General features: G+C 41.3%; 1 protein-coding gene across 10 annotated transcripts in view; it reads left to right on the top strand.

Moving 5' to 3' along the window:
- LOC126192659 (ribosome-releasing factor 2, mitochondrial) overlaps positions 1-27,572 on the top strand; it is a 253,755-nt gene that overhangs the window by 93,278 nt on the left and 132,905 nt on the right. For all 10 annotated transcript variants that reach the window (XR_007538482.1, XM_049932628.1, XM_049932619.1 and 7 more), the window contains one exon: positions 21,714-21,932. Coding sequence is in view for 9 of the 10 variants with exons in the window: in XM_049932628.1 (XP_049788585.1) it covers positions 21,714-21,932 (219 nt within the window). In the remaining variant the exon portion in view is untranslated. The remainder of the gene's footprint in view (positions 1-21,713; positions 21,933-27,572) is intronic.

Below are 27,572 nucleotides of genomic sequence, written 5' to 3'. Positions count from 1 at the left end.
TGCTATTTTTATATCTTTTTGTCAATAATTTCCATAAATTTTATTTCCACTTTTCAGCAATAAAAGCTAAAGCAAAAATCATTGCTAGCATATTTGCAGCATCTTTTTGTTTTACATAAATTCAAAAAGCATGAAAATTATACATCTGATGAAAACATAAATCAAGCATGAATGTTTGTAAAACATGTATCTTGTCACTTAGGTTAGTAGGGCCTAGCCTATGTACATAAACCACAAATCAATCTGAAAAAGACATTGATACCATGACTTCCATATTACTGGAGGTCAGAGCTGTTCTCCTGTCAGACATTGTATTACAATATGTTGAAAATGTCTTCTATCGACACTACTCCCTGCAATCTGCTAAGCCATCACTGCAGCTTCCACAAGATGCACGTACTCTGATGCAGAGACATCTACATCTTATTTTCCCTACAAGAACTAGCAACTAAATCCCTAAAGTTCTTGTAGAATGGGCATTGGCTTCTTTAGCTGAGAGACTTTAACACTATCTGGATCGCCTTCCATTATGTTTCTAGGATCAGGGGCAATATGATAGAAGAAATGACAATCTTTTCTATGTCACACTCCATTAAGTGGTTCAATTTTATCAGACTTGCTCTACCTACAGCTTGAAACAGAGATGTTAAATGTGCTTGCATCTGCTTTGGCAGTTCATGAAGTTTATCTGAGGATGTCTAATGGAGGAGGAAGTAGTTAGTTGCATCTTCTGTTCATTTAAAGCTCTTTGGAAGGTGACTAAGCTTAGATTGTGAAACATAAATTAATGGCACCCTGGAGCTTTATGTCAGCATCAAATTGAAAAATTCTGAGCAATGGCCAGCAAGAAAATAGCTAGACACTGTTTTTACTTCATTAGAGGTTCAGGCTTTAAATTAGTTCACAGCAACACTCTCATCTTCAACAGTTTCAACAAATTCTATTATGGTGAAACCCCACTTTTACACTTTTCAAGGGACTTCAAAAAGATGGTGTAAGATGCAGGAAAATGTAAAATATGGGAAAATTGTAAAAGTTATGTATAAGATACCTCCTTGCGTTTTCCCACTTAATGTATGATATATGTACATAACAGTCATCAAAGACTTGTCAGGGTTTGTTTATTATGTAATAAAGGTTTATTATCTAATAAAAACCACTGATGTAAATGGAATTAATAACTTTCTGGGAAGTAGTAACATTTGACTCAATCTCATATGTCATAATCAATGTTTTTGAAAGCCTGCAACTGTCATTCATTATATAAATAATGAAATAATGGACTAATACAAGAGAAGGAAAGTTGCTACTCACCATATAGCGGAGATGCTGAGCTGTGATGGGCACAATAAAAAGATTCACACAAACATAGCTTTCGGCCATTAAGGCGTTTCTCAGGAGTACACACACACACACACACACACACACACACACACAAGCGCAACTAGCACACACACTGCAGTCTCAGAGAGCTGAAACTACACTGCGAGCAGCAGCACCAGTGCATGATGGGAGTGGTGACTGGGTGGGACTAAGGAGGAGGCTGGGATGGGGAGGGGGAGGAATAGTATGGTGGGAGTGGTGGACAGTGAAGTGTTGCAGTTTAGACGGAGGGTAGGAGAGAAGGTGTGGAGGGGGTAAGTAGTGGAAAGGAGAGGAATAAAAATAATAATAAAAATAAAAGAAATTGAAAGACTGGTTGTGGTGGTCGAAATGACGGCTGTGTAGTACTGGAATGGGAACAGGGAGGGGGCTGGATGGGTGAGAACAGTGACTAACAAAGGTTGAGGGCAGGAGGGTTATGGGAATGTAGGACGTATTGCAGGGAAATTTACCACCTGCGCAATTCAGAAAAGCTGGTGTTGGTGGGAAGGATTCATATGGCACAGGCTGTGAAGCAGGGTGGTCCACTTGTTTTTTGGTCACAGTTTGTCAGTGGCCATTCATGCTGACAGACAGCTTGTTGGTTGTCATGCCTACATAGAATGCAGCACAGTGGTTGCAGCTTAGCTTGAAAATCACATGACCGGTTTCACAGTTAGCCCTGCCTTTGATGTTGTAGGTAATGTTAGTGACCGGAATGGAGTAGGTGGTGGTAGGAGGATGTATGGGACAGCTCTTGCATCTAGGTCTATTACAGGGGTATGAGCCATGAGGTAAGGGATTCAGAGCAGGGATTGTGTAAGGATGGACGTGTATATTGTGTAGGTTCGGTGGACGGCGGAATATCATGGTAGGAGGGTGGGAAGGATAGTGGCTAGGAGATTTCTCACTTCAGGGCATGACGAGAGGTAATAAAAACCCTGGCGGAGAATGTAATTCAGTTGTTCCAGTCCCGGATTGTACTGAGTTACGAGGGGAATGCTCCTCTGTCGCTGGACTGTGGGACTTTGGGAGGTGATGGGAGACAGGAAAGATAAGGCACAGGAGATTTGTTTTTGTACAAGGATGGGAGGATAATTACGGTCAGTGAAGGCTTCAGTGAGACCCTTGGTATATTTAGAGAGGGACTGCACATCACTGCATATGTGATGACCACGAGTGGCTAGGCTGTACGGAAGGGACTTCTTGGTATGAAACGGGTGGCAGCTGTCGAAGTGGAGGTATTGCTGGTGGTTAGTAGGTTTGATATGGACGGAGGTACTCATCTATGGAGGTGACTTGTTGGGTTGAGTAGGACCAGGTGAAGCAAATGGGGGAGAAGTTGTTGAGGTTCTGGAGGAATGTGAATAAGGTGTTCTCACCTTCAATCCAGGTAGCAAAGATGTCATCAATGAATCTGAACCAGGTGAGCGGTTTAGGATTCTGGGTTTTTAGGAAGGATTCCTCTAGATGGCCCTTGAAAAGGTTAGCATAGGATGGTGCCATGCGGATGCCCATAGCCGTACTGCGGATTTGTTTGTAGGTAATGCCTTCAAAGGAGAAGTAATTGTGGGTGAGACAAGGAGACAAGGAAAGAGGTTGTTGGTTTGGAATCCATAGGGAATCTGGAAAGGTAGCATTTATAGCAGTAAGGCCATGGGTATTAGGAATGTTAGCGAACAGGGAGGTAGCATCAATAGTAACAAGCAGGGCACTGTGTGGTAAAGGGAGAGGAACTGTGGAGAGTCGGTCGAGGAAATGGTTGGTATCTTTTATATAGGAGGATAGGTTCTGGGTAATAGGTTGAAGGTGTTGGTCTACGAGAGCAGAGAGTCTCTCAGTGGGAGCACAGTAACCGGCCACAATGGGGCATCCTGGGTGGTTGGGTTTATGGACTTTAGGAAGCATGTAGAAGATGGGAGTGCGGGGAGTGGTAGGGGTAAGTAGAGAGACGGACTCTGGTGAGAGGTTCTGGGATGGGCCTAAGGATTTGAGTAGTGATTGGAGATCCTGCTGGATTGCTGGAATGGGATCACTGTAGCATGGTTTGTAGGTGGAAGTAACTGACAGCTGATGGAGTCCTTCTGCCATGTAATCCCTGCGGTTCAAAACTACGGTGGTGGAGACTTTGTCTGCAGGAAGGATTATAATATTGGGATCAGTTTTTAGATGGCGGACTGCGGTTCTTTCTGCAGATGAAAGGTTGGTATGCATGTTGAGGGATTTGGAGAATGATTGTGAGGCAAGATTCGAGGATAAGAAATTCTGGAAAGTTTACAGGGGGTGGTTTGGAGGCAGTGGGAGTGGATTGCGGTTGGATGGAGGAGTGAACTGAGTTAGGTAAGGTTCAATGTTGGTCCTTGGTTGAGTCTGATTGGTCAGGTTGGTCGCGAAAAAGTGTTTCCACTGTAGGGACCATGAGAAGGTGAGAACGTCTTTAACTAACATGGTTGAATTTGGGAGTGGGGCAGTTTGAGGCCTTTGGAGAGGACTGATATTTCTGTGGGACTAAGGCTTCTGGAGGAAAGGTTCATGACTGTGTTGTGAGTCTGTTTGGGATTTGAGTTCTGTGTGGTGGTAGGAGGGAGTTTCGGAGGGTGGGGTAAGTGTAGTAGCTCTGCAAGACAAGGTTTGTCAGCTATGAGGGGGTGTGGGGGAGGTTTGGAGGTTGTTGTACGAGGGTTGTTTTTTTAACTAAGGGCCGTTTGCGCGTTTAGTCCCGTAGTTTGCGCGGACGCCGCAACAAACCACCGCGCCACTTGCCGGTATCCTTCCCGTTCACACTGATGTAAGTTGCAGCTCTATAGCTGACATGTATGCATCGCTGTGCTACTTTATAATGTTTACGATTATTGAATCGCCCACCGCGTGTGAGATACGGTCAGTGATATGTTTTTTGACCGCGAGAAGCCTATCAGCTGCAGAAATTCATCGTCAGTTAACAGAAGTTTATGGCTTGAATGCAATGAGTGAAGGTAAAGTGCATCAATGGGTTAGAGAGTTTAAAAATGGCCGTCAAAACGTCCATGACGAAGAACGCTCAGGCCGGCCGTCTGTGATCACTGATGATTTGGTGGCTGCAGTCGAAACAAAGATTCGTGAGGACAGAAGATTCACAATTTCCACTCTTTCTTTGGAATTTCCACAAGTTTCAAGATCGGTTTTGTACAAAATTGTGTCTGAAAACCTAAACTTTATGAAACTGTGTTCTCGGTGGGTACCCAGACTCCTCACAGAGGACCACAAAGGGAAGAGATTTGCCACTTCATTGGACTTTTTGATTCGTTACAAGGAAGAAGGGGATGACATGTTGAGTCAAATTGTCACTGGAGATGAAACATGGGTATCCCATATCACTCCCAAAAGCAAGCGACAATCGATGGAATGGCGACACATAACCTCACCCGTCAAGGTCAAAGCCAAACAGACGCTGTCAAAGCGCAAGATTATGGCAACTGTGTTCTGGGACCAGCGCGGTGTTTTGCTAGTGGACTTTATGCCACGAGGAACGACAATCAACTCAGATGCCTACTGTGCAACTCTAAAGAAGCTCCGCAGAACAATTCAAAACAAAAGGCACAGCATGCTGACAAAAGGAGTTTTGCTCCTGCATGATAATGCTAGGCCTCACACCTCTCAAAAGACTCGGAATTTGATTGATTCTTTTGGCTGGGAAGTTTTGGACCATGCACCATACAGCCCCGACCTTGCTCCTAGCAATTTTCACCTTTTCCGGTACCTGAAACACCATCTTGGCGGGCAGCGCTTCAATAACGACGATGAAGTGAAAGCGGCCGTGAACTCTTGGCTGTCGGAGCAGGTGGCCGGATTCTTTGAAGAGGGAATTAAAAACTTAGTTGTACGGTATGACAAGTGCTTAAATAAACAAGGCAACTATGTAGAAAAATAGGTAAAAGTGTGTAGAATCAGAAAATAAAAGTTTTTTTACAAAAGTATTTGTATCTTTTTTAAAAAATAAAAACGGCCCTTACTTAAAAAACAACCCTCGTAGAAGTGGTGGACAGTGCTACTCTGAGGTGGGAGTAAGAAGTGAACAGGATGGAGAGCTTTTTGAGGTGGCATTGTGCATGTTGCTCAAGTTCCTGCAGGGCAAGAGTTTCAATGTGTGTTATGGATTCCCGGAATCTGGGATTACACAGCAGGAGAATTTTGCGGATGGAGAGAAGGTACTGCAAGGAGGATTGGGCTTGGTTGATATGGTTTTGCAGGACTATGTTGGTGAGGGTTAAGGATTGACGGAATCTGAACAGGTGGAGGTCATTGTGGAAGGAGGGGTGGCAACCAGAGATGGGTATTTTGATGGTAAGGCCATTAGGGGTGATTTCATGAGCCAAGCAAGCACACAGGAACAGAATGTGGGACTGGGATCTGGCTAGGGATAAGGAAACTTTTCTGTATTGACGCAGATGGAAGGAGCAAGGATCCATGGTGGTGCAAAAATGTGAAAAAATACGTAAGAAAGTAGAATTACGTCTGAAAAATTACACAAAAATACACCCAAATACGTGTGAAAAGTATGAAATGGATGCACAGGGGGAAAAAGAGATTAAATCTGATGAAGACGATGATAGTGGAAGGCGAAAACCCACTAAAATTGGCGAGAAGTCACAAAGGTCAAAGTAGAGAATAACTAATCATTAATAAATATAAGTATATTACTGTGGGTAGCAGGTTTGAGGGTTGATAAGCGTAGAGAAGGGGGACGGCAGATGTGAATGGATGAGTTGGATTTAGTGGGTGCGAACAGGGATAGAATGGAGAAAGTGCGGGGGATGGTGGGGAGGTGTTCATAGTTAGAAATGTAAGATCATGTGGCATGGGAATAGTGCAGGAGATAACACGCAAAAATACTGGAACTGACACGGAGCATGATCAGTTTGAAGGTATAGGCTTAATTATATCGGGGGGAGTAATGTGGGACATAAGATGCTGCACCAACAATCAGCGTGTTCTTGATGCTGACTGTTGCGCGTGGCCGAGTCCGTTGATACAGTGTGGCTCATAAATAGTGCGTGCAGTGCGCTTCGTAAGGCAATAACAGAAACACAGGAAAGAAAAGAAAGAAGGATGGACATTGAGTATAGCAACGAAAAAGAAAGTAGTTACAAAGGAAAACAGCACAGGGTTAGGATTCAAGAAAAGCCATCAGGCAAAAATCAAACAATGGAAAATCCAGGATGGAATGTAACAATACGAGAGAAGGAAAGTTGCTACTCACCATATAGCGGAGATGCTGAGCCGCGATAGGCACAATAAAAAGATTAACACAAACATAGCTTTCGGCCATTAAGGCCTTTGTCAGCAGCAGACACACATACACACCTATTACTCGGAACCTCTTCTCATATACAAAAGATACCAACCATTTTGTTGACCAACTCTTCACAGTTCCTCTTCCTTTACCTCACAGTGCCCTGCTCGTCACTATTGATGCCACCTCCCTGTACACTAACATTCCTAATGCCCATGGCCTTACTGCTATCAAACGCTACCTTTCCAGATGCCCTATGGATTCCAAACCAACAACCTCCTTCTAGTCTCCATGACCAACTATATCCTCACCCACAATTACTTCTCCTTTGAAGGCATTACCTACAAATAAATCCGTCGTACAGCTATGGGCACCCACATGGCACCATCCTATGCTAACCTTTTCATGGGCTATCTAGAGGAATCCTTCCTAAAAACCCAGACTCCTAAACTGCTCCCCTGGTTCAGATTCATTGATGACATCTTTGCTATCTGGATTAAAGGTGAGGACACCTTATTCACATTCCTCCAGAACCTCAACAACTTCTCCCCCATTTGCTTCACCTGGTCCTACTCAACCCAACAAGTCACCTCCATAGATGAGTACCTCCGCCTCAGAGATGGCTACATCAGTACCTCCGTCCATATCAAACCTACTAACCACCAGCAATACCTCCACTTCGACAGCTGCCACCTGTTTCATACCAAGAAGTCCCTTCCGTATAGCCTAGCCACCCGTGGTAATCACATATGCAGTGATGAGCAGTCCCTCTCTAAATATACCAAGGGTTTCACTGAAGCCTTCACTGACTGTAATTATCCTCCTGTCCTTGTACAAAAACAAATCTCCTGTGCCTTATCTTTCCTGTCTCCCACTACCTCCCAAAGTCCCACAGACTGGCCACAGAAGAGCATTCCCCTCATAACTCATTACCATCCGGGACTGGAACAACTGAATTACATTCTCCGCCAGGGTTTTTATTACCTCTTGTCATGCCCTGAAATGAGAAATGTCCTACCCACTATCCTTCCCACCCCTCCTACCGTGGTATTCCACCGTCCACCGAACCTACACAATATACTCGTCCATCCTTACACAACCCCTGCTCCGAATTCCTTACCTAACGGCTCATACCCCTGCAATAGACCTAGATGCGCAGGTGGGAACTTTCCCTGCAATACATCCAACGTTCCCGTAACCCTCCTGGCCTCAACCTTTGTTAGTCACTGTCCTCACCCATCCAGCCCCTTCCCTGTTCCCATTCCAGTACTACACAGCCGTCATTTCGACCGCCACAACCAGTCATTTAATTTCTTTTATTTTTATTATTATTTTTATTTATCACCTTTCCACTACTTACCCCCTCCCCTCTCCACACCTTCTCTCCTACCCTCCGTCTAAACTGCAACACTCCACTGTCCCCCACTCCCACCATACTACCCCTCTCCCTCCCCGCCCCAGCCTCCTCCTTACCCCCACCCAGTCGCCACTCCCATCATGCACTGGTGCTGCTGCTTACAGTGTAGTTTCAGCTCTCTGAGACTGCAGATGTGTGTGCAAGTTTTGCTTCCGTGAATGTGTGTGTGCGTGTGTGTATGTGTATCTACTGCTGACAAAGGCCTTAATGGCCGAAATCTATGTTTGTGTGAATCTTTTTATTGTGCCTGTCGTGGCTCAGCATCTCTGCTATATGGTGAGTAGCAACTTTCCTTCTCTCATATTGTTACATTCCATTCTGGATTTTCCATTGTTTGAAATACTGCACTAGTTGCATATTTTTTCATGCTTAAGCTGACGCATATTGAGAAGTTTTTTCTTGTTGTTGAGTGTAAATGTGTACATAAGTATTTTGTGTGGTGCTTGAATATGTGTTATTCTGCATCTCTTGCACTGTAGTTGTCTTTTTGAGGTTATCAGGCACTGTGCCTTCTAAGTTATGTAGCAATTCACACACATGCAAACTATTACTCATATTGTTTGTTTGTGTTACATCACAAAAATACACATGTAAATGCTGCTCGTGACAATAAGAATAAATTCTCGAAACATATTTTGCTCAGCATGAAAAAGATACATAATCGGACCTGTGTTTCAACTAAAAACATTTGAGCCATGTAAAGTGAATGACAGTATCAACTAATGCTCCAAGTGGCCACATGTCAAAACATGCTAATTATGGTTCAACAAAGGTGTCACTATGAGCACAACAATCACGAAATTGCATTTGCACAGTACAGACAGTTTGGAAATGGTTGTGATTGGTCATGATATCTTCATTTGAACGAACATAATTACTCCCATCAGCCACCACACCTAGTAGAACTTGGCAGTCATGGGAAATATGGCATGAGTTGTTCCAAATTTTACATGTTTACTGATTCAAACCCACTGAGTAGAGTGCCCTGGTGTAAAGAAACTTAACCACATGATATTTGTAAACACTACTGGACAGCCAACATCATGCCAGTGTCAGTTTTTCTCCATAAACATTTTTTCGTAATGCATAAATTGCGGGAAAATCATAAGTATGTTGACACCAAATTGGGTGCAAATTAACATTGTGGGCACAGGAAGTTCGATGGTAATGATAAAAAATGTCATAAATGGTGGGGAAACATTAATTCTGGGAATTTAAAAGCAGGGTTATACTATATGTAATTGAGAAATTTTCCAAGATACTCAACACTTTTAAACCATGAATCTCATCTGTGTATGGAAGGAATATGGGAAAATTTAGCTCCTGTGGATTCACCTACATATTTTTGATATGAGAATTGAATGTATGCATGCTTTCTCTTCTGGGTATTATGGGAGATGTTTATATGAGCCTAATACCATATATCTACTAACTCTTCTGAAACTAAAACCCTAATTGTGTTTATACACTTGCCCATATAACAAGCTGAATCTAAAGTTATAGAAACTACAGTTTGGTAGTGAATTTCAAGTTTCTGAATTGCACCCATAATTGCTTGTGAACATTCTTTAGCATTTGCAGTAACTTTCACTCCCCCACCAAACAAATTCTAAATTGTACCATGAACATACACTGCCCTTTTCTGCCTGTCATGTCGCCACAAAGAACTGAAACTCTCTCATCTTTCACAGCTTCTTTTTATCTTTCCTCCTCCTCTCTGATGATGTGAGGTGCAGAAACTTCCTGCAATCTTCCAGCTGAGGGCAAGTCTCCAGTACCTTCAAATTTCGATAGATCTGATATTAGAGAACTATGTAACACTGTTTAAGGATTTAAATTATTAATTTCCTTGTCTTTGAAATGAATGAGGGGGCCAGCATGCATTACCGAAGCCTAAATGTCAGTGGACGAGAAAAGTAGCATGACCATATAGTTCCTAATTTTCCATGGAATACTGAAATCAGATCTTAAAATGCTCCTGTGGATGTTCAGTCATCATTTGTGCTGCATGTATTGTGCCTGCGATTACATTTGTGTTCAATGGTTTCACCTCACCAGTCTTCATATTTTTCCATGTCTAATAGGAGAATAATAATTAACATACTGTGTATGCGAAGTATATTCAGTTTGATTCCAAAAACCATGTAAATGTATTAAGGGATACTATGAAGTAATATGGATAGTTGTTCAATTGTGGGGCTTTTGACCACCAACACAGTGATTGTGCAGCATTTGTGCTTCATTGCAGCTGACTCGTCGACATGTAAATAGAGGTTTGTCATCATCGATACATCATCCCAAAACTTCATGCTGTGAACATTATAAAATCCTGATGCATAGCAGTTTGGTTAGGTTGTGTAGATCATTCTGTTTCCACATTTTAAAAATCTTGCCACATGACAGTTGGTAACACAGAAAAGCCTGAATTTTGATGATTCACCATGTCTGTGTGTCATTCTTGCCATGAAAGTAAGAATAGTTTTTGGGGCAGAATTGTGGATTATAGCAAGTATGATGGAATTATCTTCCTTCCCAGTAATATTTCTTTATGTAAAACCATGTGTGTCTATTTTTAATAACACTAGGGAAATTGATGCTCTGAAGCCTCACAATCAAACTGTCACCATTATAAGTCAAACTCTTATTTACTCCCCTCCATATTACACAAATGTAATATGTATTGGTTCATCCACACTCTCAGCTTTGGGTAACCAACATTTCCAGTGAAATATTGATCTCAATGAAAGCTCGAGTTGTTTTTTAAAATGATCTCTTTGGTTGGTTTTCACTCGTTTTGCTGCTGCAATGATATCTGTGAGAGTAACTTGTCTTTTGACACCTGTCATCTTTAGTGCCTCCTCCTTGTTCTTCTTATGGGAAGAATTGTTGTATGTTTTAGGCATATGTCCTTTCTCTGGCACTCAGTTCACACATTGTGGTATTTGCACATAAGTATCTATCTAGTTTTCTCAAACACATGAAGTCCCTCTCTTGGAAATTCTTTTTCTTGAACAATAACTATCACTTTCATTTTAACAAATTGCAGCACAAAAACAAATTAGAAAATGTAAGACTGACTGCACAGGCGATCAGCAAAAATTTTCAACATGCAGTACACCAGCAGATCAAAGAATGTGCCGGACATTGTTGAATGTCATATTTCCCTGCACAGGAAATTGAGTTAGCAATACTTGATGTAATACAAGAAATTGATATATGTCGAAGTGGTGTCACTGGTATTTTGATTTCATTGCCAAAACTTGAATTGAATTTCTTCTGTTAACTTCAAATGGTGTGATTACGCCATCGATTAGTTCATGATTTTGCTTAAAGGTAAATAGTTTGATGTTTTGGGAAAAATTAGTAAAATTTCATAAAAATTTCTTGATTTTGTGCTTCACGAGAAACAAGTGCCTCTACTCATGAGTCAAAATCAAAAGTCTGCCACTGCCCTGTTCGCCACGAACATTTGTTCTGCCTCCCCTAAACTCCATACACCACTTAAACACATCTCGTTCTGGTAATAACACCTTCACTGTAAACTATTTTTGGTGAAAAAATTTCAGTATGTGTTATGCTGATACAAATGCTGCATATTTAGCAATTATATACAACCAATCGCTCACAGAAAGTTCTGTACCTAAAGAATGGAAAATTGCTCAAGTCACACCAATACCTAAAAAGGGAATAGGAGTGATCCACTGAATTACAGGCCCATATCACTAACATCGGTTTGCATTAGGGCTTTAGAACATATACTGTGTTTGAACATTATGAGTCATCTTGAAGAAAATGATTTATTGACACATAGTCAGCACGGATTCAGAAAACATCGTTCTTGTGAAACACAACCAGCTCTTTATACTCATGAAGTAATGAGTGCTATTGACAGGGGATGTCAAATTGATTCCATATTTTTAGATTTCCAGAAGGCTTTCAACACCGTTCCTCACAAGCATCTTCTAACCGAACTGCGTGCCTATGGAATATCACCTCAGTTGTGCGACTGGATTCGTGATTTCCTGTCAGAAAGGTCACAGTTCAAAGTAATAGACAGAAAGTCATCAAGTAACACAGAACTTCCCAAGGAAGTTTTATAGGCCATCTATTGTTCCTGATCTCTATTAATGACACAGGAGACAATCTGAGTAGCCCTATTAGCTTGTTTGCAAATGATGCTGTCACTTACTGTCTTGTAAAATCATCAGATGATCACAACGACTTGCAAAATGATTTAGATAAGATATCTGTATGGTGCGAAAAGTGGCAATTGACCCTGAATAAAGAAAAGTGTGAAGTTATCCACATGAGTACTAAAAGAAACCCACTAAATTTCGATTACACAATAAGTCACACAAATCTTAAGGCAGTAAATTCAACTAAATACTTAGGGATAACAATTACAAATAACCTAAATTGGAATCATCACATAAATAATATTGTGGGTAAAGCAAACCAAAGCCCACAGTTCATTGGTAGAACCCCTAGAAGGTGCAACGGGTCAACTAAAGAGCCTGCTTACATCATGCTTGTCTGCCCTATTCTGGAGTATTGCTGTGCGGTGTGGGACCCACATCAGGTGGGACTGATGAACGACATTGAAAAAGTTCAAAGAAGGGCAGCTCATTTTGTACTATCGTGAAATAGAGGAGATAGTGCCACAGGCATGACAAGTGAGTTGGAGTGACAATCATTAAAAGAAAGGCATTGTTTGTTGCAATGGGATCTTCTCATGAAATTTCAATCACCAGTTTTCTCCTCTGACTGCAAAAACATTCTGTTGGCATCCACCTACGTAGGGAGAAATGATCCTCACGATAAAATACGAGAAATCAGGCCTCACACAGAAAAATTTAAATGCTTGTTTTTCCCGCACGCTGTTCAAGAGTGGAACGGTAGAGAGACAGCTTGAAGATGGTTCAATGAGCCTTCTGCCAGGCACTTTATTGTGAACAGTAGAGTAATCAAGTAGATGTAGATGTAGATTCCTTCCGTGAGCAGGAAGTGGATCACAATAAATGGCCCACACTTGACATGATTTCTTACTGACACCTTTCATGTAACTAGATGCTAAATGTGCTTTTACGTACTACTGTGTTCCAATGATGTGCACTCTGGTCAGGGATCTCACCCCTCAACCACTCATTGTTGCCAACACTCAAAAAAACGTAGCCCATTAAGGTCAACAGTACACTTACTTTCTGAACATTCCTGGTATATCAAGAAGCATCTTTTCAAATAGTTTGCAAATGTCGGACATATTTTATTGAATCTTCTCTTTAAATGTTTACTACACCCTGTATAAAGGATATTTTAGGAGAACTACGTAGAAAACAGAAAACAATAGTTTCTCTGGGCACATCATGCCATGGTCTTTATCATGATTTGGAAAGTGTAGATGTAAATGCTTTTGAAATTTGGTGCTATAGAATAATGCTGAAGATTAGATGTGTAGATCACATAACTAATGAGAAGGTACTGAACAGAATTGAGGAGAAGAGAAATTTGTGGTGTAATCTGACTAGAAGAAGGGATCGGATGGTAGAACACATACTGAGACATGAAGGGATCACCAATTTAGTAATGGGGGGGATTCATGAAGGGAGACCAAGAGATGAATACAGTAAGCAGATTCAGAAGGATGTGGCTTGTGGTTTGCAGCAGTTACTCGGAGATTAAGAGACTTGCACAGGATAGAGTAGCATGGTGATGTGCATCAAACCAGTTTTCGGATTGAAAACCACAACAACAGATGTAAATAGCTTGATATTCATGTCAAGTATTGTACCAGAAAAAAAATTGTAAAATTAGCTGGGGCCTAAGTTTGGACATTTGCAGCCATAATACTGCATGAAAGTAACCGTTACTTCACTGTAAAGTTTTGAAAAGTTTTGTTTTTTGACAAGATAACTGCTATAAACTTGAAAATTTAAACAAGCAACATTATAGCATCCTCAGATAGAAAGTTTCAGTATTACTACACACCATTAAAGCTTTGTGCTTAGACTCATTGTTATGTGGGATTAAAAACTTATAATAATTTAAAGGATAGGAATATGTTTAACATGGAGCTTGGTCTGGGGGAAAAAAAGCAAGCTTTCACTTTTCCAGTTAGATGCCAGTTTTGAAATAGAGCAACATTTCTCTTAGTGCTATATGTTCACACATGTTCTGTCTAAAACATTTTAAGGCAAAAAGTGCTACTACTTCATGAAATAAACCACTGAGGCCATTTTATAATCTGAAAAGGATACATGTACAAAATAACCAATATAAAACTAATCCAAAAAGCATTATTTTTGGCATTCTGTGAGAGAAGATTGCAAAGAGCATGGAGATTTGTTGATCACATGAACAGTTTCCATTCACAGCTTTTTCTATTAAGAACAGTTCTCCTGTTCATTAAATTTGGAATAATTCATTTTGTGTCAGTCTTTTAAATATTTTAGCCCAGTTTTTTTCTACATTGTACATTTTTCTGTACCCTAAACTGTAATTAAGTAATATGTGTAAAACTTCACCGTTTATTTCTTTTGTAACAAGTATTAGTTCTTCAATATGGATATGGTATATCTCATGCATAATACATTGCTGTAACCTTAACTGTTTTATAAAAATGACGTTAAGGCTGTCCTGTACTTGACTTCATGTGGTGCATCTCCTAGTAAATACTGCTGGTATTCCTCAATTTCTGTGCCGTAGGTTTCTTTCTCATGAAGGGAATAGGAAATGTTTGGGAGAGATTGCAAGATAGGTAGTGTGGAGGGGTAAGATACATAACGTGAGGAGAAAAGAAGCTCTCAGAGGGAGTAGGAGGTTATAGATTGTATATTAGTACACACTGTGTCAACTGTGGGTTAAAAGTTGAAGAGAAAGTGAAACAAAATGAAAAGAAGAATGCAATTAAGGAATGTACAGAAAGAGAATAAGGAAGCAATAGAGAGAGGGTGAGAAAAAGAAGAGAAGAAGATTGTGCAAAAGGAGTGGGAGGAGGGGGAAGTGCAGAAAAGGTGATTAAATATTGAATTATCATAAATGTTAGCCACTTCACATTGAAAAAGTGGTGATCGGTTGTGGAGTAGAGATGGTGGTCTGGGAATGTCATTCAGTTTGATAAGGATGTTGATAAGGTTAGAAGGTCAACTGAAGGCAATGATAGTTGCTATAGACAAGATGTCAGGGAGAGATTGTCTCATTTAAGGGCTTGGTTTGAGGATGTTACAGCCCCATCCGAGTAATCTACTGAAGCTTTCAGATGCTGAGTGGTAGTGGATATTAATAGAGGTGCTTCAAACTTGTTTGGAAGTAGCAGCTATGATGGTCAGAAACATGGAGGAGGAGACTGCCTGCGAAATTTGTTTGTGGACCAAGTCAATAGAGTAATTGCAGGAGAAGAGAAACTGGGAGGGGGGGGGGGGTACTGGTATAGGTGTTGAGGGATATGTCTGAGAGCAATCACAATTATTGCAGATACTTCAGCTGTAGGGATGGCTCCATAATACATGAAAGATGTGGCAGTTGTGGAAGTGGAGATGGGGATGGTTGGTTGGATGTTGCCCAGAGTTAAATGCCACAGTTTTTGCTCAAAGTTTAATGCCACCGTAAGATGGAAATTAGCATAGAAGAAAACTGCTTGGGGTTCGGAGATGAACTAGGTGAAATGTGGTTGGGAAAGAGAGTTAATCTGTTGTGTAAATATGAGTTCTGACCACAAAAATAGGGGGCTGTTGCAATAATGTGTGTAAAATAATGTAAAACCTTTCATTCATTTTCTTATTTTTAAAGATAAAGTATTTATATTTCATTTTGAATGTAAGTTGTTTCTTGGGTAGTGCATTATAGAGGTGTGTCATATTTGGCAGAGAGGAGGAAAAAGGTTGTCATAACATCAAGTGAAGAGAAGTATTTCTCAAGGTGAACTGCTTCAGAGGGGAGGGCGGGAGGGGGGGGGTTACATAAATAAGTTATCCATAAACATAGATGCTAGTCACTTGAAAAGAACATTAACTTTGAAAAAAAAAAAACCATACAGTGCAAAACCAAGAGAGTCTTATTGGCCACTATTAAGAGACCTAAACATAAGAGGTGTTCCCTCACTGTAATTATACAGAATAATTCTTTTCACAAATATCAATTCTGGACTATTTTTTCCAATAACTTCTGGCACAGGAATGAAACTAGAAACAAAGAAAATTTCATGTTTGATAAACACAGACGCAATCTTTTTGCACATACCTGGCAATATATGGGAATGAAAATATGCAAGAAGCTGAAAAACACAAATTTTTGAAAGACTGAAACTCAGTCAATAAAAATAAATTAATGTAGCAATCTGGTACAGAAATGCTATTACTCTGTTGGTGAATATTTTAATGTGGTCTGACTATATGAGCAGGATAAATAAGATATATATCTTCTCATATTTTGTAGATATAATAAATGTTGTATTCTATATATTATCCATTATAGTTAGAAACTAAGAAGTCTCCTATACACTGAATCAATGATTTAACATCTATGTTATGAGAAAATAAAATTCTGATTCTGATGCTACCTAACAAACCAAATGATGTGAAAGCTGGACATTATAGGATAAAAAATTGTATTTAACTTTGGAGTGAGAGAGCCAGTCACTAAATACAACATCCAAACATTGTATCTCAGAAAGAACTCAAGAACAACTCATGAAATATGTGTGCTGTTTGTTGTGCACAGTCATTTCTATGAAGTCAGACTTAAAGGCAGTGTTAAATGGCAGATGGGCACACTTGATAGCAGCCTGTTGGATGTTATTAAACTATTGGACTAAGAAGTCCTTCATCAGATGTAACCTCACCCCCCACCCCCACTACACACATATGTACAACACTCTAGGCACTATGGCCTGACTGAGTGATGTGATGATCATGGCGGGGGCAGGTAGTGGGGTTGCAGAAGAGGTGTGAAGCTGGGAGAGGGATAGATAGTAAGGTAGGGTTGGGGGGCTGTGCTGAACATAGCAGCCTATCATCCTGGCCTGCCTTACAACTGCACACTTCTACAGGCAGCACTACAGCACCTTCCCCAATCTCTACCATTGTATGCCTCCCCCTCCTTACCCACACCTCTTTCGTACCTGTACTAGACACCACAGCCAAGATCGCTACTCATCTGTTGGGCCACTGTGCCCAGAGATGTGAGTGCATGCGTGCGCCCCTGTGTGTGTGTGTGTGTGTGTGTGTGTGTGTGTGTGTGTGGCTGACAAATGACTTACTGAGTTTGAAAGCTAAACAATACCTAACTGTCTGGAAATGTGCCTCCTCTGTAAATTCATATTGTTGTAATTCCAAGCCAGATTTTCCATTGTTTCAAATCACACTTAACACTTTTTAAAAATGCTTATTGTATAAACTGCGCAATAAAAAGGAGTCTGTGTGAATATGGAGTGTTTAAGGATCTGTTTACTACACTGGACCATCTTATATATAGTGATTTTATGTATTGTCATAACTTTAGTTCTTTGAGTGAGAGGGACAGACACTTTACAGTGGAAATTCCCAGGTAGCAAAGAACCGTTATATGTCTATTAAGTCCAGTTAACAGAATACAATAACATGATTTGTACAGATGTGAGATGCACTACTTGGTTCAGTCTGACAATGGTGAGCGTAGTGTGCTTGGGAATGACAAAGTGTGAAACCCTTGGAGCCATCGGCATCAGTAAACCAAAGTCCGTGAAGTCGTCAGCAACAGGGAGCTTAGTGTGGCTGATGATGGATACAGTCCATGGTGGCCATACGCTGGGTGAGTGTAGGGTACTAGAGGATGGATGTAGCCGTGAAGACCGTAGGCATCAATGAGGATAGGGTGCTTTAGTATGGATATAGTCCATGAAGGCCCTAGACATTGGTGAGGGTAGGGTGCTTGAGGATGGACGAGATGGCAGCAATGCTTGGGTCTGTGGATGATGTTGGCATCACTGGATACTGTGGCAGCTGCTGGGTGTTTGATTGTGAGCAACCCAGCATGTGTCTGTTGATGCATATTGTTTTCATGTAATCTCAAGAGCTTTCACGCGATCTCCGAGGGAAGAGACATAAGCGGGCTGGAGTTGCGGTAGCCCACAGAACATGTCTGTATGGTTGGTGGCTGTGTTATGGGCAATAACAAGGGGCCACAGCACCCCTGCTCCCCTAAGAGAGAGATGGTGTAACCATGTTGAAAAAGACTTGACTTCAGAGGTGCCCCAGGGTTGGGAAGGCAGTCCCTGGGATGGTTGCTGGTGATGGTGGAGGCCTGGACCAGGGAGCATTGGTTAAAGGCAGGAAGCTTGGTGCGGCCATGACTGATGAGTCTGGCTCAGATAAGAACTGGGAAGACTGAACCTGGAAAAGAGTGACGTACGGTGTTCTCATCTGAGTATTTTGACCTGGCTGCTGGGGCAGTGATGGATGTGATATTTCATTGTTGTGGAAAATTGTTCTGACCATTGAAGGCAGCAGTACAGGCAGGACCTGCTGTGACCTGGTTTTGCATTAAAATTTCTGAGACTGCACAACTGGAGGCTGAGGAAAGTCCAGCTGGGGGCCTGAGGAGGGCTTGCAGAGCCCTGCACAGAGCAAGAGGTCCCTGTGGCTGCACCCAGTGCCATTGATGATACGAGTCACAGGCAGATGTAACCAGAGGCTGAAGGCTTGTGTAAGCCAGACCAGAAGCATGGGGGTTCAACAGTGTGGAAAGGAGCAAAGTGTGCCATGAGATGCTGGAGACAGCAGCTGAAGGAGTGAGAGAAGGTACACGGTGCCATTTCTGGAATGCATTGGGATGGTTAGAGACTACTATCATCCTCACTATCCGTACCACGAGGCCCTGGAGAAGTATCCAGCACAGAGAGACCAGGAGTGCCGAATGTGCTATACTCAGGTGGTTCGTGACCCACATTCAGAAGGGAAGACCCCTGGGAGAGTGATGAAGGCGCTAGAGATGTCAACAGGGTATCAGCAATAGGTCTGGAGGCAATGGAGCCAGAATTGCTGGAGTTGCAGGTACTGGAGACAGTGGCAGTGGTGTTAGTGGTGCTCGTTCCAGTAGTGCTGCTGCTGGCATCACTGGTGCTGGTGATGGAAGGGCGGGTGGAAGTAGGCTGGTGGCTGGTGGGATATGGCTAAGGAGTCAGAATTGACAGGAAGCCAGGAAGTCATGCTGCAGATGATGTGCTTTATGAAGTGTGCACCTGGGCATAGCAAAGTGAACACACAGGCATGATGAGGAACGAGTCCAGTGGCGTCAAGGGAGGTGCCTCAGAAAGGGGAGTGAAATGCAGGAGCATGAAAAGTATCATAATAGACAGTGAATTGGTACCTTAAATACCCGTGGAACAGTGTAACAAGGTCCTTACCAGGATTGAGGAACTAAGGAGCATTATAGGTAGGACGACCAGAGTAAGTGAGAAGCAAAGCTTGTTGCTGAGCATCATTGTGAATTGCAGAGGCACTGAAATACAGTTTCACCCATATGAAGGAGGGAGGCTGTGATTCAAAATCTTGTTGGATTCCTGATGTAGCAGGGGCTACGCCATCAGTGCTGGGCTGAGGGCAACATCCGGGTGGGTTTGCGTCCCTCATAGCTCGATGCTATTTTGTAAATGCTGGAAGTGAAGCAGGAGCTGCATTGGTATGTCTAAGGGTTGTAGTGCCATACTGAAAGATGACAGCAGGCAGTAAGAGCACATTATACAGCAGAACTCAGCAAAACTCTTTATGAGTGCGTACATATGGACGACTACTCTGGTCAAGCACAAAATATTTGATGATTTGGACACCATTCACTTGTTTTACGTAACCCTGAAGCCAGTTATGCTCACTGCTATTTTAGTGTTCATGACTGAGAGGAAGGAATATGCTACAATTGAAGTGCCCAGTTTACAAGGAATAGTTGTATGTTTATTAAGTCCAACAAACAGAATATAATAGCATGGTTTCTAGAGACATGAATTGTATTAACTGATTCAAACTCCAATGGTCAGAGGGACCAATGACCGTCGCAGTCTGGTCCCTGTAATCCCACAAACCAACCAATCCAATGGTCAGAATACTACAGCATAATTTCTAGTGACATGAGTTGCACTGCTTTATGTGGGCTGAGAGTCCTTGAGTGAGGTGGCAAGCATAGAGTGCTCAAGGATGGCAAAGTCCAAAATCTGGGAAACTATTGGTGATGCAGAGCCAAACTCTGTGAGGCTGTTGGCCATGGTGAGCCAAATCCTGTGAAGCTGTTGGTGATACTGAGCGTATGGTGCTCAAGGGTCTGTGGAGAGCTGCAGTGAGAGACTCCTCATTGGCTCGGTGAATAGAACTCCAAATGAGGAGCCTCTAGTTGTGGTTGATGTAAGCCGGAAGTGAAGACTGCTCAGCAAGGGAACTGGAATTGAGGAACTACTAGGCACGTCATGAGCTAAGACTGGCTGCAGAGCAGTTGGGCAGAAATACTCTCCCAGCAGAGGGATGTCAGCGGAGGCCTATGACTCGTGGATGCGATTAAGTGCAGAGCCATGACATGGTTTGTGGCAAAGCTTGCACATCTGGCAGTGATGTTGGTGCCACTGGGTACTATAGCAGCTGCTAGAAGTTCAATTGTAAACAACCCAACATATGTTGTAGATGGAGATTGTGTTTGTGTGATCTCCAGAGAAAGAGTTATAAGCATGCAGGAGTTGTGGCAGCCTGTGGTACATGACCGTATGGTTAGTGGTTGTGGTGTAGGGGATATCCAGGGCCCAAAGCAGTAACAGCAGACACTACATCTGTTGTTTTCTACATGTTCTGCAGCAAATGAATATGGTTTCGCTTCTCAACCAATTTGCTCAGATTTATGTGCCAGCATGATGAATACTATTTTAGCAGGAAGGGTTAATGAATATATACAAGTGTCTATGCTGGCAACACACAGTAACTTTCCACTCACCATGCTCTGCAACATAATAATCTATGCCTGTGCTAACAATATGGGCTTTTAGGTATCCTTTTCTTACTTTTTTACCTTGCAAACATTTGTATTGTGAATTTCCATTTGCATAACCTCTTACTTGTTGATTGGTCTGTCTCCTACAACTGACTTCTTACATTTTCAGAAGTCTTCTTCTATTTTGTGTTTCATTATGAATTTCTTTCTCCTCTTCTTCTGCTGAGTCTTCTTCAAACTCACTAATTGATTTTTCTGCATTATCCTTCCACAATTCCATTTACTGTGTACGTTTCCTCTCTCTTTGGTGAAATCTCAGGAATCCAATGTTCCGAAAGTACGTACTCACTCTTATTTTTCTGTGTCTAAATAGTCCAGTGATATATGGTAAGTAGACTTTTGAGGCCCTGGTGGTCTAGTGGGTAGAGCACTAGTCTTCACCCAGGGGGATTCCTAATTCAGTGCTAGATAGGGTGGAGAGTTTTCCTCCTTCCTGTCCCTCCAAGATGGCCTTATGTCTTCTTGGCTTGCTATCAAATAAGTACGAGGGATCTTTCGCAGAGGTAAAAGGCAGCCACCATGATGGGCCCACCACCCTTCCCCTCCTAGTGCCACGGCAAGTACAGTAATGTAGTCACAGATGTTAATTTTTATTTATTAAATAAACATTTTTCTTTTTTCTCTTTATTTCACAACTATTTCAACTTTGAATTATTGTTGCAGAAAGGAGTACCCATTTTATGTGGAAGTGCATACAAAAACATGGGTGTTCAGCCTCTGATGAATGCAGTTATTAATTTTCTTCCATCACCTGAGAAACGAAATACTCATTTAGCCAAAGCTTTCCAAGGCAATTTATGTGCAAGAGTATTCAAAATCATCCACAATGATCAAAAAAAGACATTAACCTTTGCTCGAATATATTCAGGAAAAATGTCCAAGGTATGTGGTGTAAAGATAAACCACTTTCAGTTATATAATTATAAACTTACATCTTCTGGCTTTCAAGTTTTCTATATTGTTATCTCTAGTACCAATAATGAGAAACACCTTCTTAGTCTAAGACTGGATTATGAATTTAAGGAAACAGTTTCATGAATAATTGCTGTTGCTTGGCAGAACTGCTTTTGCAATGAAACCTGAGTGAATTTCCTGTGCCATATCACTATACTTGAGTCAGCAAAGTTGATCCTTGACAGTTGCAGTATGCTGGGCACGGTAGCTTCGTATGTGTATCTCAACCAGATAAATTATACTATTCTGTAAATATTATAATAGCTTTGTTGTTGATAATGCTGTAAGCTCTTCTGCAGTAAACATGACATAAGATGAAAGAAACTCTCTCCCTCCCTCCCCCCCCCTCCTCTCTCTCTCTCTCTCTCTCTCTCTCTCTCTCTCTCTCTCACACACACACACACACACACACACACACACACACACACACACCTCTCTCTCTCTCTCTCTCTCTCTCTCTTTCTCACACACACACACACACGCACACACACACACACACACACACACACACTTTGGAAAGGGGGGGGGGGGTAGCTGTAAACAGCACATGGTGTTTTGGGGGAATGGATTGGGTGGAGGAGACAGAACAGAGGCAGAAGGAGAAAGTGTGGGAGCAGGATGGTGAAGTTAGGGGTGATGGGCAGAGGTGGATGTTGGTGTGGGGCAGTGGCTATTGGAAAATGAGGCCAGAGAGATTATGGGACCTAAGGATGTATTGCAAGGAAAACTCCCGTCTACATAATTCAAAGAGGGGAGGGGCCAGCAAGATGGCACTCGTTGTGAAGGAGCCACTGAACTGAGTGAAATGAAATGTGTTCTTCCACTGGGCGGTCAACTCTACTCTTGACCACGGTCTGCAAGTGACCATTCATTTGTGTGGACAGCTGGTTAGTTCTGTCTGTGGTGGAATATCGTAGGATAAGTCACTGACAGAAGCTTCAGTCCCTCAGACAGTCCACAATGCATCAAATGTGTCCAAGTCAACAACGTACAAGCAACTGCACTTTCTAGAGCAACTGTTTCACTGTGGATTAGTGAAGTTGACATTACCATCAATGAAGAAACTTAACCATTGGAATTTTGAGTTGCGAAAAACTGTACCTGGACCGGTGAGCTGTGTTTAGTGTTGTTGCAAGTTGATGGTGGCATCATAACCCAAGATGCACTTCAGACCAAGACTGGGGAAAGTTTATTTGAGATCAGCTGGGGATTGGTGTTCATGTCACCATCCTTCATGTGATTCTGAAACCTACCAGCATGTCATGTGCACTCATTTCTTTCACACACACAATACAAGTTGCAAATCAATATATTTGATTAGACAGTGCACAAGCTCATTATCAGTAAGACTGGTTTTAGGCACAGTTATTGCACTTGAAGATGTTCACCTGGCTTTGGTGGTCACATAACTACAGTCCTATTGAGTAATTGCAGGGACATAATCGAGAAGGATAGAAATAGCGCCATAAAATTTTGGGAGGGCTGTTAGATGTCAATAACTTGCTGCAATGATATTTGTGTCCAGAGTTATCTGACTGCTGTGTTAACACTCTGCTACTGTTTAATGATCTGCTTGATGTCACACAAAATGCAAATACAAGCAGTAACAGTGCATCGTCTGATAGCAAGCAGCAACGTACAAGTCTGTGCAATTGAAGTAATATATAAAATCCAATCCACAGCAGAGAATGGTAAACAGCATATGCACAGACAGTCAGAAGTGAGTCCAGTTGTGGAAAGGCAGCATGATATTAATCAGTAGATGATCTGTCCAGTAAGTCAATGGTAGCAGGTTGAAATGAAAACTGGACATTGAAGTACTGGTTCTGCAGGGGTTTATTTATCACCACTGGGGTCCTAGTGGACATGATCAGGAGATAAAACGTAGCCTATGAATGTGGCATGCTGTTGTAATGTTGCTTTCTGATGGGTTACTGCCCCTGCTACTTGCTGAAAAGAATACATTTGTTGTAAATGATTTTAGTAAACTTTTTTCTTGCCATCTTTATTTAGTATCTAAAATAAGAGAATCGATTGCTGCCTGAATCTTAGTGCTGGACAGTGAATTTGTAATTGTGTAACATTTTTTGCATTCAGAGGTATATAGGTCAGTTTTACCTGGTAGGTTTTAAATATGTAATTATATTCATGTATCATGCATTTTACTCATACAGTATGCCATATCAGTTACATTGATCGGCAGTCCTCCAGAATTTTCATGTGAGGCATTTCAGAACTGATAAATGGTAGTAAGCAGTTATATCAACAAATTTGGGATAAAAATCCATATCCATACTAATACTGTATTGTAAGTGCAAAAATGCGTTTGCCTGTTACCTTTTCTTGACAAATCCACTGAACTGTTTTAGATGAAATTTGGTTTGGAGATAGGTTGATAACTGAAGAAGAGTATAGGCTTCTTATGAAAGTGTGTAGTACAAGACATTTACTGACTGGAAGAATCTGATGTGGATTAGGTTACAAATATTTACTCTGTGACTTTCGAACTTTATCATATTTGCGCAAATGCTTTTATTGGTTTGTATGTTCCATGCAATACAATTCAATGTTGTGGTTACAATGGTTATACAATCCTCAACATGTTTAATCCATACTTTCATATTAATATTATTAACTAAAAACTAACTGTCAGCTATGTATTCATGACTTAGTTGCTGAACCAATTCTGATGAAATTTGATATGGAGATTAAAATTATTCATTAGTGAATAAAAATCATGTAAATTTGTTGCATAATGTACACATTGTATAATATATAGCCACTTCCATAGTAAGGCGCATAGTTGTGCATTCCAACCCATACCCTTCTGCATGCATTGCTTAGTAGTGACACTGTGCTTACTATGTCATCATGCATTTTGGGGGAGAGGGAAGGTCAACACTCCATGAGCTGTACTTAGCCAAACAGGTACACACATGAGGGCAGCTGACGTTATTTCTCATTCAGTAGCTTACTCACTCACCATTACTCATGATAACAAAACTACAGACATGCAAGTGCAGCTATGGATAATAGCTAGTTTTATATTATGTGTGATGGCAAAGATACAGCTAATCAGTGACATTGACCATGTTGTTGTTGTTGTTGTTGTTGTTGTTGTTGTGGTCTTCAGTCCTGAGACTGGTTTGATGCAGCTCTCCATGCTAATCTATACTGTGCAAGCTCCTTCATCTCCCAGTACCTACTGCAACCTACATCCTTCTGAATCTGCTTAGTGTATTCATCTCTTGGTCTCCCTCTACAATTTTTACCCTCCACGCTGCCCTCCAGTACTAAATCGGTGATCCCTTGATGCCTCAGAACATGTCCTACCAACCGATCCCTTCTTCTAGTCAAGTTGTGCCACAAACTCCTCTTCTCCCCAATCCTATTCAATACCTCCTCATTAGTTACGTGATCTACCCACCTAATCTTCAACATTCTTCTGTAGCACCACATTTCGAAAGCTTCTATTCTCTTCTTGTCCAAACTATTTATTGTCCATGTTTCACTTCCATACATGGCTACACTCCATACAAATACTTTCAGAAACGACTTCCTGACACTATGTTAACAAATTTCTCTTCTTCAGAAACACTTTCCTTGCCATTGCCAGTCTACATTTTATATCCTCTCTACTTTGACCATCATCAGTTATTTTGCTCCACAAATAGCAAAACTCCTTTACTACTTTAAGTGTCTCATTTCCTAATCTAATCCCCTCAGCATCACCCGATTTAATTTGACTACATTCCATTATCCTCGTTTTGCTTTTGTTGATGTTCATCTTATATCCTCCTTTCAAGACACTGTCTATTCCATTCAACTGCTCTTCCAAGACCTTTGCTGTCTCTGACAGAATTACAATGTCATCGGCGAACCTCATAGTTTTTATTTCTTCTCCCTGGATTTTAATAACTACTCCAAATTTTTCTTTTGTTTCCTTTACTGCTTGCTCAATATACAGATTGAATAACATCGGGGAGAGGCTACAACCCTGTCTCACTCCATTCCCAACCACTGCTTCCCTTTCATGCCCCTCAACTCTTATAACTGCCATCTGGTTTCTGTACAAATTGTAAATAGCCTTTCGCTCCCTGTATTTTACCAAGGCCACCTTTAGAATTTGAAAGAGAGTATTCCAGTCAACATTGTCAAAAGCTTTCTCTAAGTCTACAAATGCTAGAAATGTAGGTTTGCCTTTCCTTAATCTTTCTTCTAAGATAAGTCGTAAGATCAGTATTGCCTCACGTGTTCCAACATTTCTATGGAATCCCAACTGATCTTCCCCGAGGTCGGCTTCTACCAGTTTTTCCATTCGTCTGTAAATAATTCGTGTTAGTATTTTGCAGCTGTGATTTATTAAACTGATAGTTCGGTAATTTTCACATCTGTCAACACCTGCTTTCTTTGGGATTGGAATTATTATATTCTTCTTGAAGTCTGAGGCTATTTCGCCTGTCTCATACATCTTGCTCACCAAATGGTACAGTTTTGTCAGGACTGGCTCTCCCAAGGCCGTCAGTAGTTCTAATGGAATGTTGTCTACTCCCGGGGCCTTTTTTCGACTCAGGTCTTTCAGTGCTCTGTCAAACTCTTCACGCAGTATCTTATCTCCCATTTCATCTTCATCTACATCCTCTTCCATTTCCATAATATTGTCCTCAAGTACATCACCCTTGTATAAACCCTCTATATACTCCTTCCACCTTTCTGCCTTCCCTTCTTTGCTTAGAACTGGGTTGCCATCTGAGCTCTTGATATTCATACAAGTGTTTCTCTTCTCTCCAAAGGTCTCTTTAATTTTCCTGTAGGCAGTATCTATCTTACCCCTAGTGAGACAAGCCTCTACATCCTTACATTTGTCCTCTAGCCATCCCTGCTTAGCCATTTTGCACTTCCTGTCGATCTCATTTTTGAGACGTTTGTATTCCTTTTTGCCTGCTTCATTTACTGCATTTTTATATTTTCTCCTTTCATCAATTAAATTCAATATTTCTTCTGTTACCCAAGGATTTCTATTAGCCCTCGTCTTTTTACCTACTTGATCCTCTGCTGCCTTCACTACTTCATCCCTCAGAGCTATCCATTCTTCTTCTACTGTATTTCTTTCCCCCATTTCGTCAATTGTTCCCTTATGCTCTCCCTGAAACTCTCTACAACCTCTGGTTCTTTCAGTTTATCCAGGTCCCATATCCTTAAATTCCCACCTTTTTGTAGTTTCTTCAGTTTCAATCTGCATTTCATAACCAATAGATTGTGGTCAGAATCCACATCTGCCCCTGGAAATGTCTTACAATTTAAAACCTGGTTCCTAAATCTCTGTCTTACCATTATATAATCTGATACCTTTTAGTATCTCCAGGATTCTTCCATGTATACAACCTTGTTGTATGATTCTCGAACCAAGTGTTAGCTATGATTAAGTTATGCTCTGTGCAAAATTCTAAAAGATGGCTTCCTCTTTCATTTCTTACCCCCAATCCATATTCACCTACTATGTTTCCTTCTCTCCCTTTTCCTACTGTCGAATTCCAGTCACCCATGACTATCAAATTTTCATCTCTC

The sequence above is a fragment of the Schistocerca nitens genome, chromosome 1 (assembly GCF_023898315.1).
Source record: "Schistocerca nitens isolate TAMUIC-IGC-003100 chromosome 1, iqSchNite1.1, whole genome shotgun sequence".
Taxonomy (NCBI): domain Eukaryota; kingdom Metazoa; phylum Arthropoda; class Insecta; order Orthoptera; family Acrididae; genus Schistocerca; species Schistocerca nitens.
This window is presented reverse-complemented; position numbering and strand designations above follow the sequence as displayed.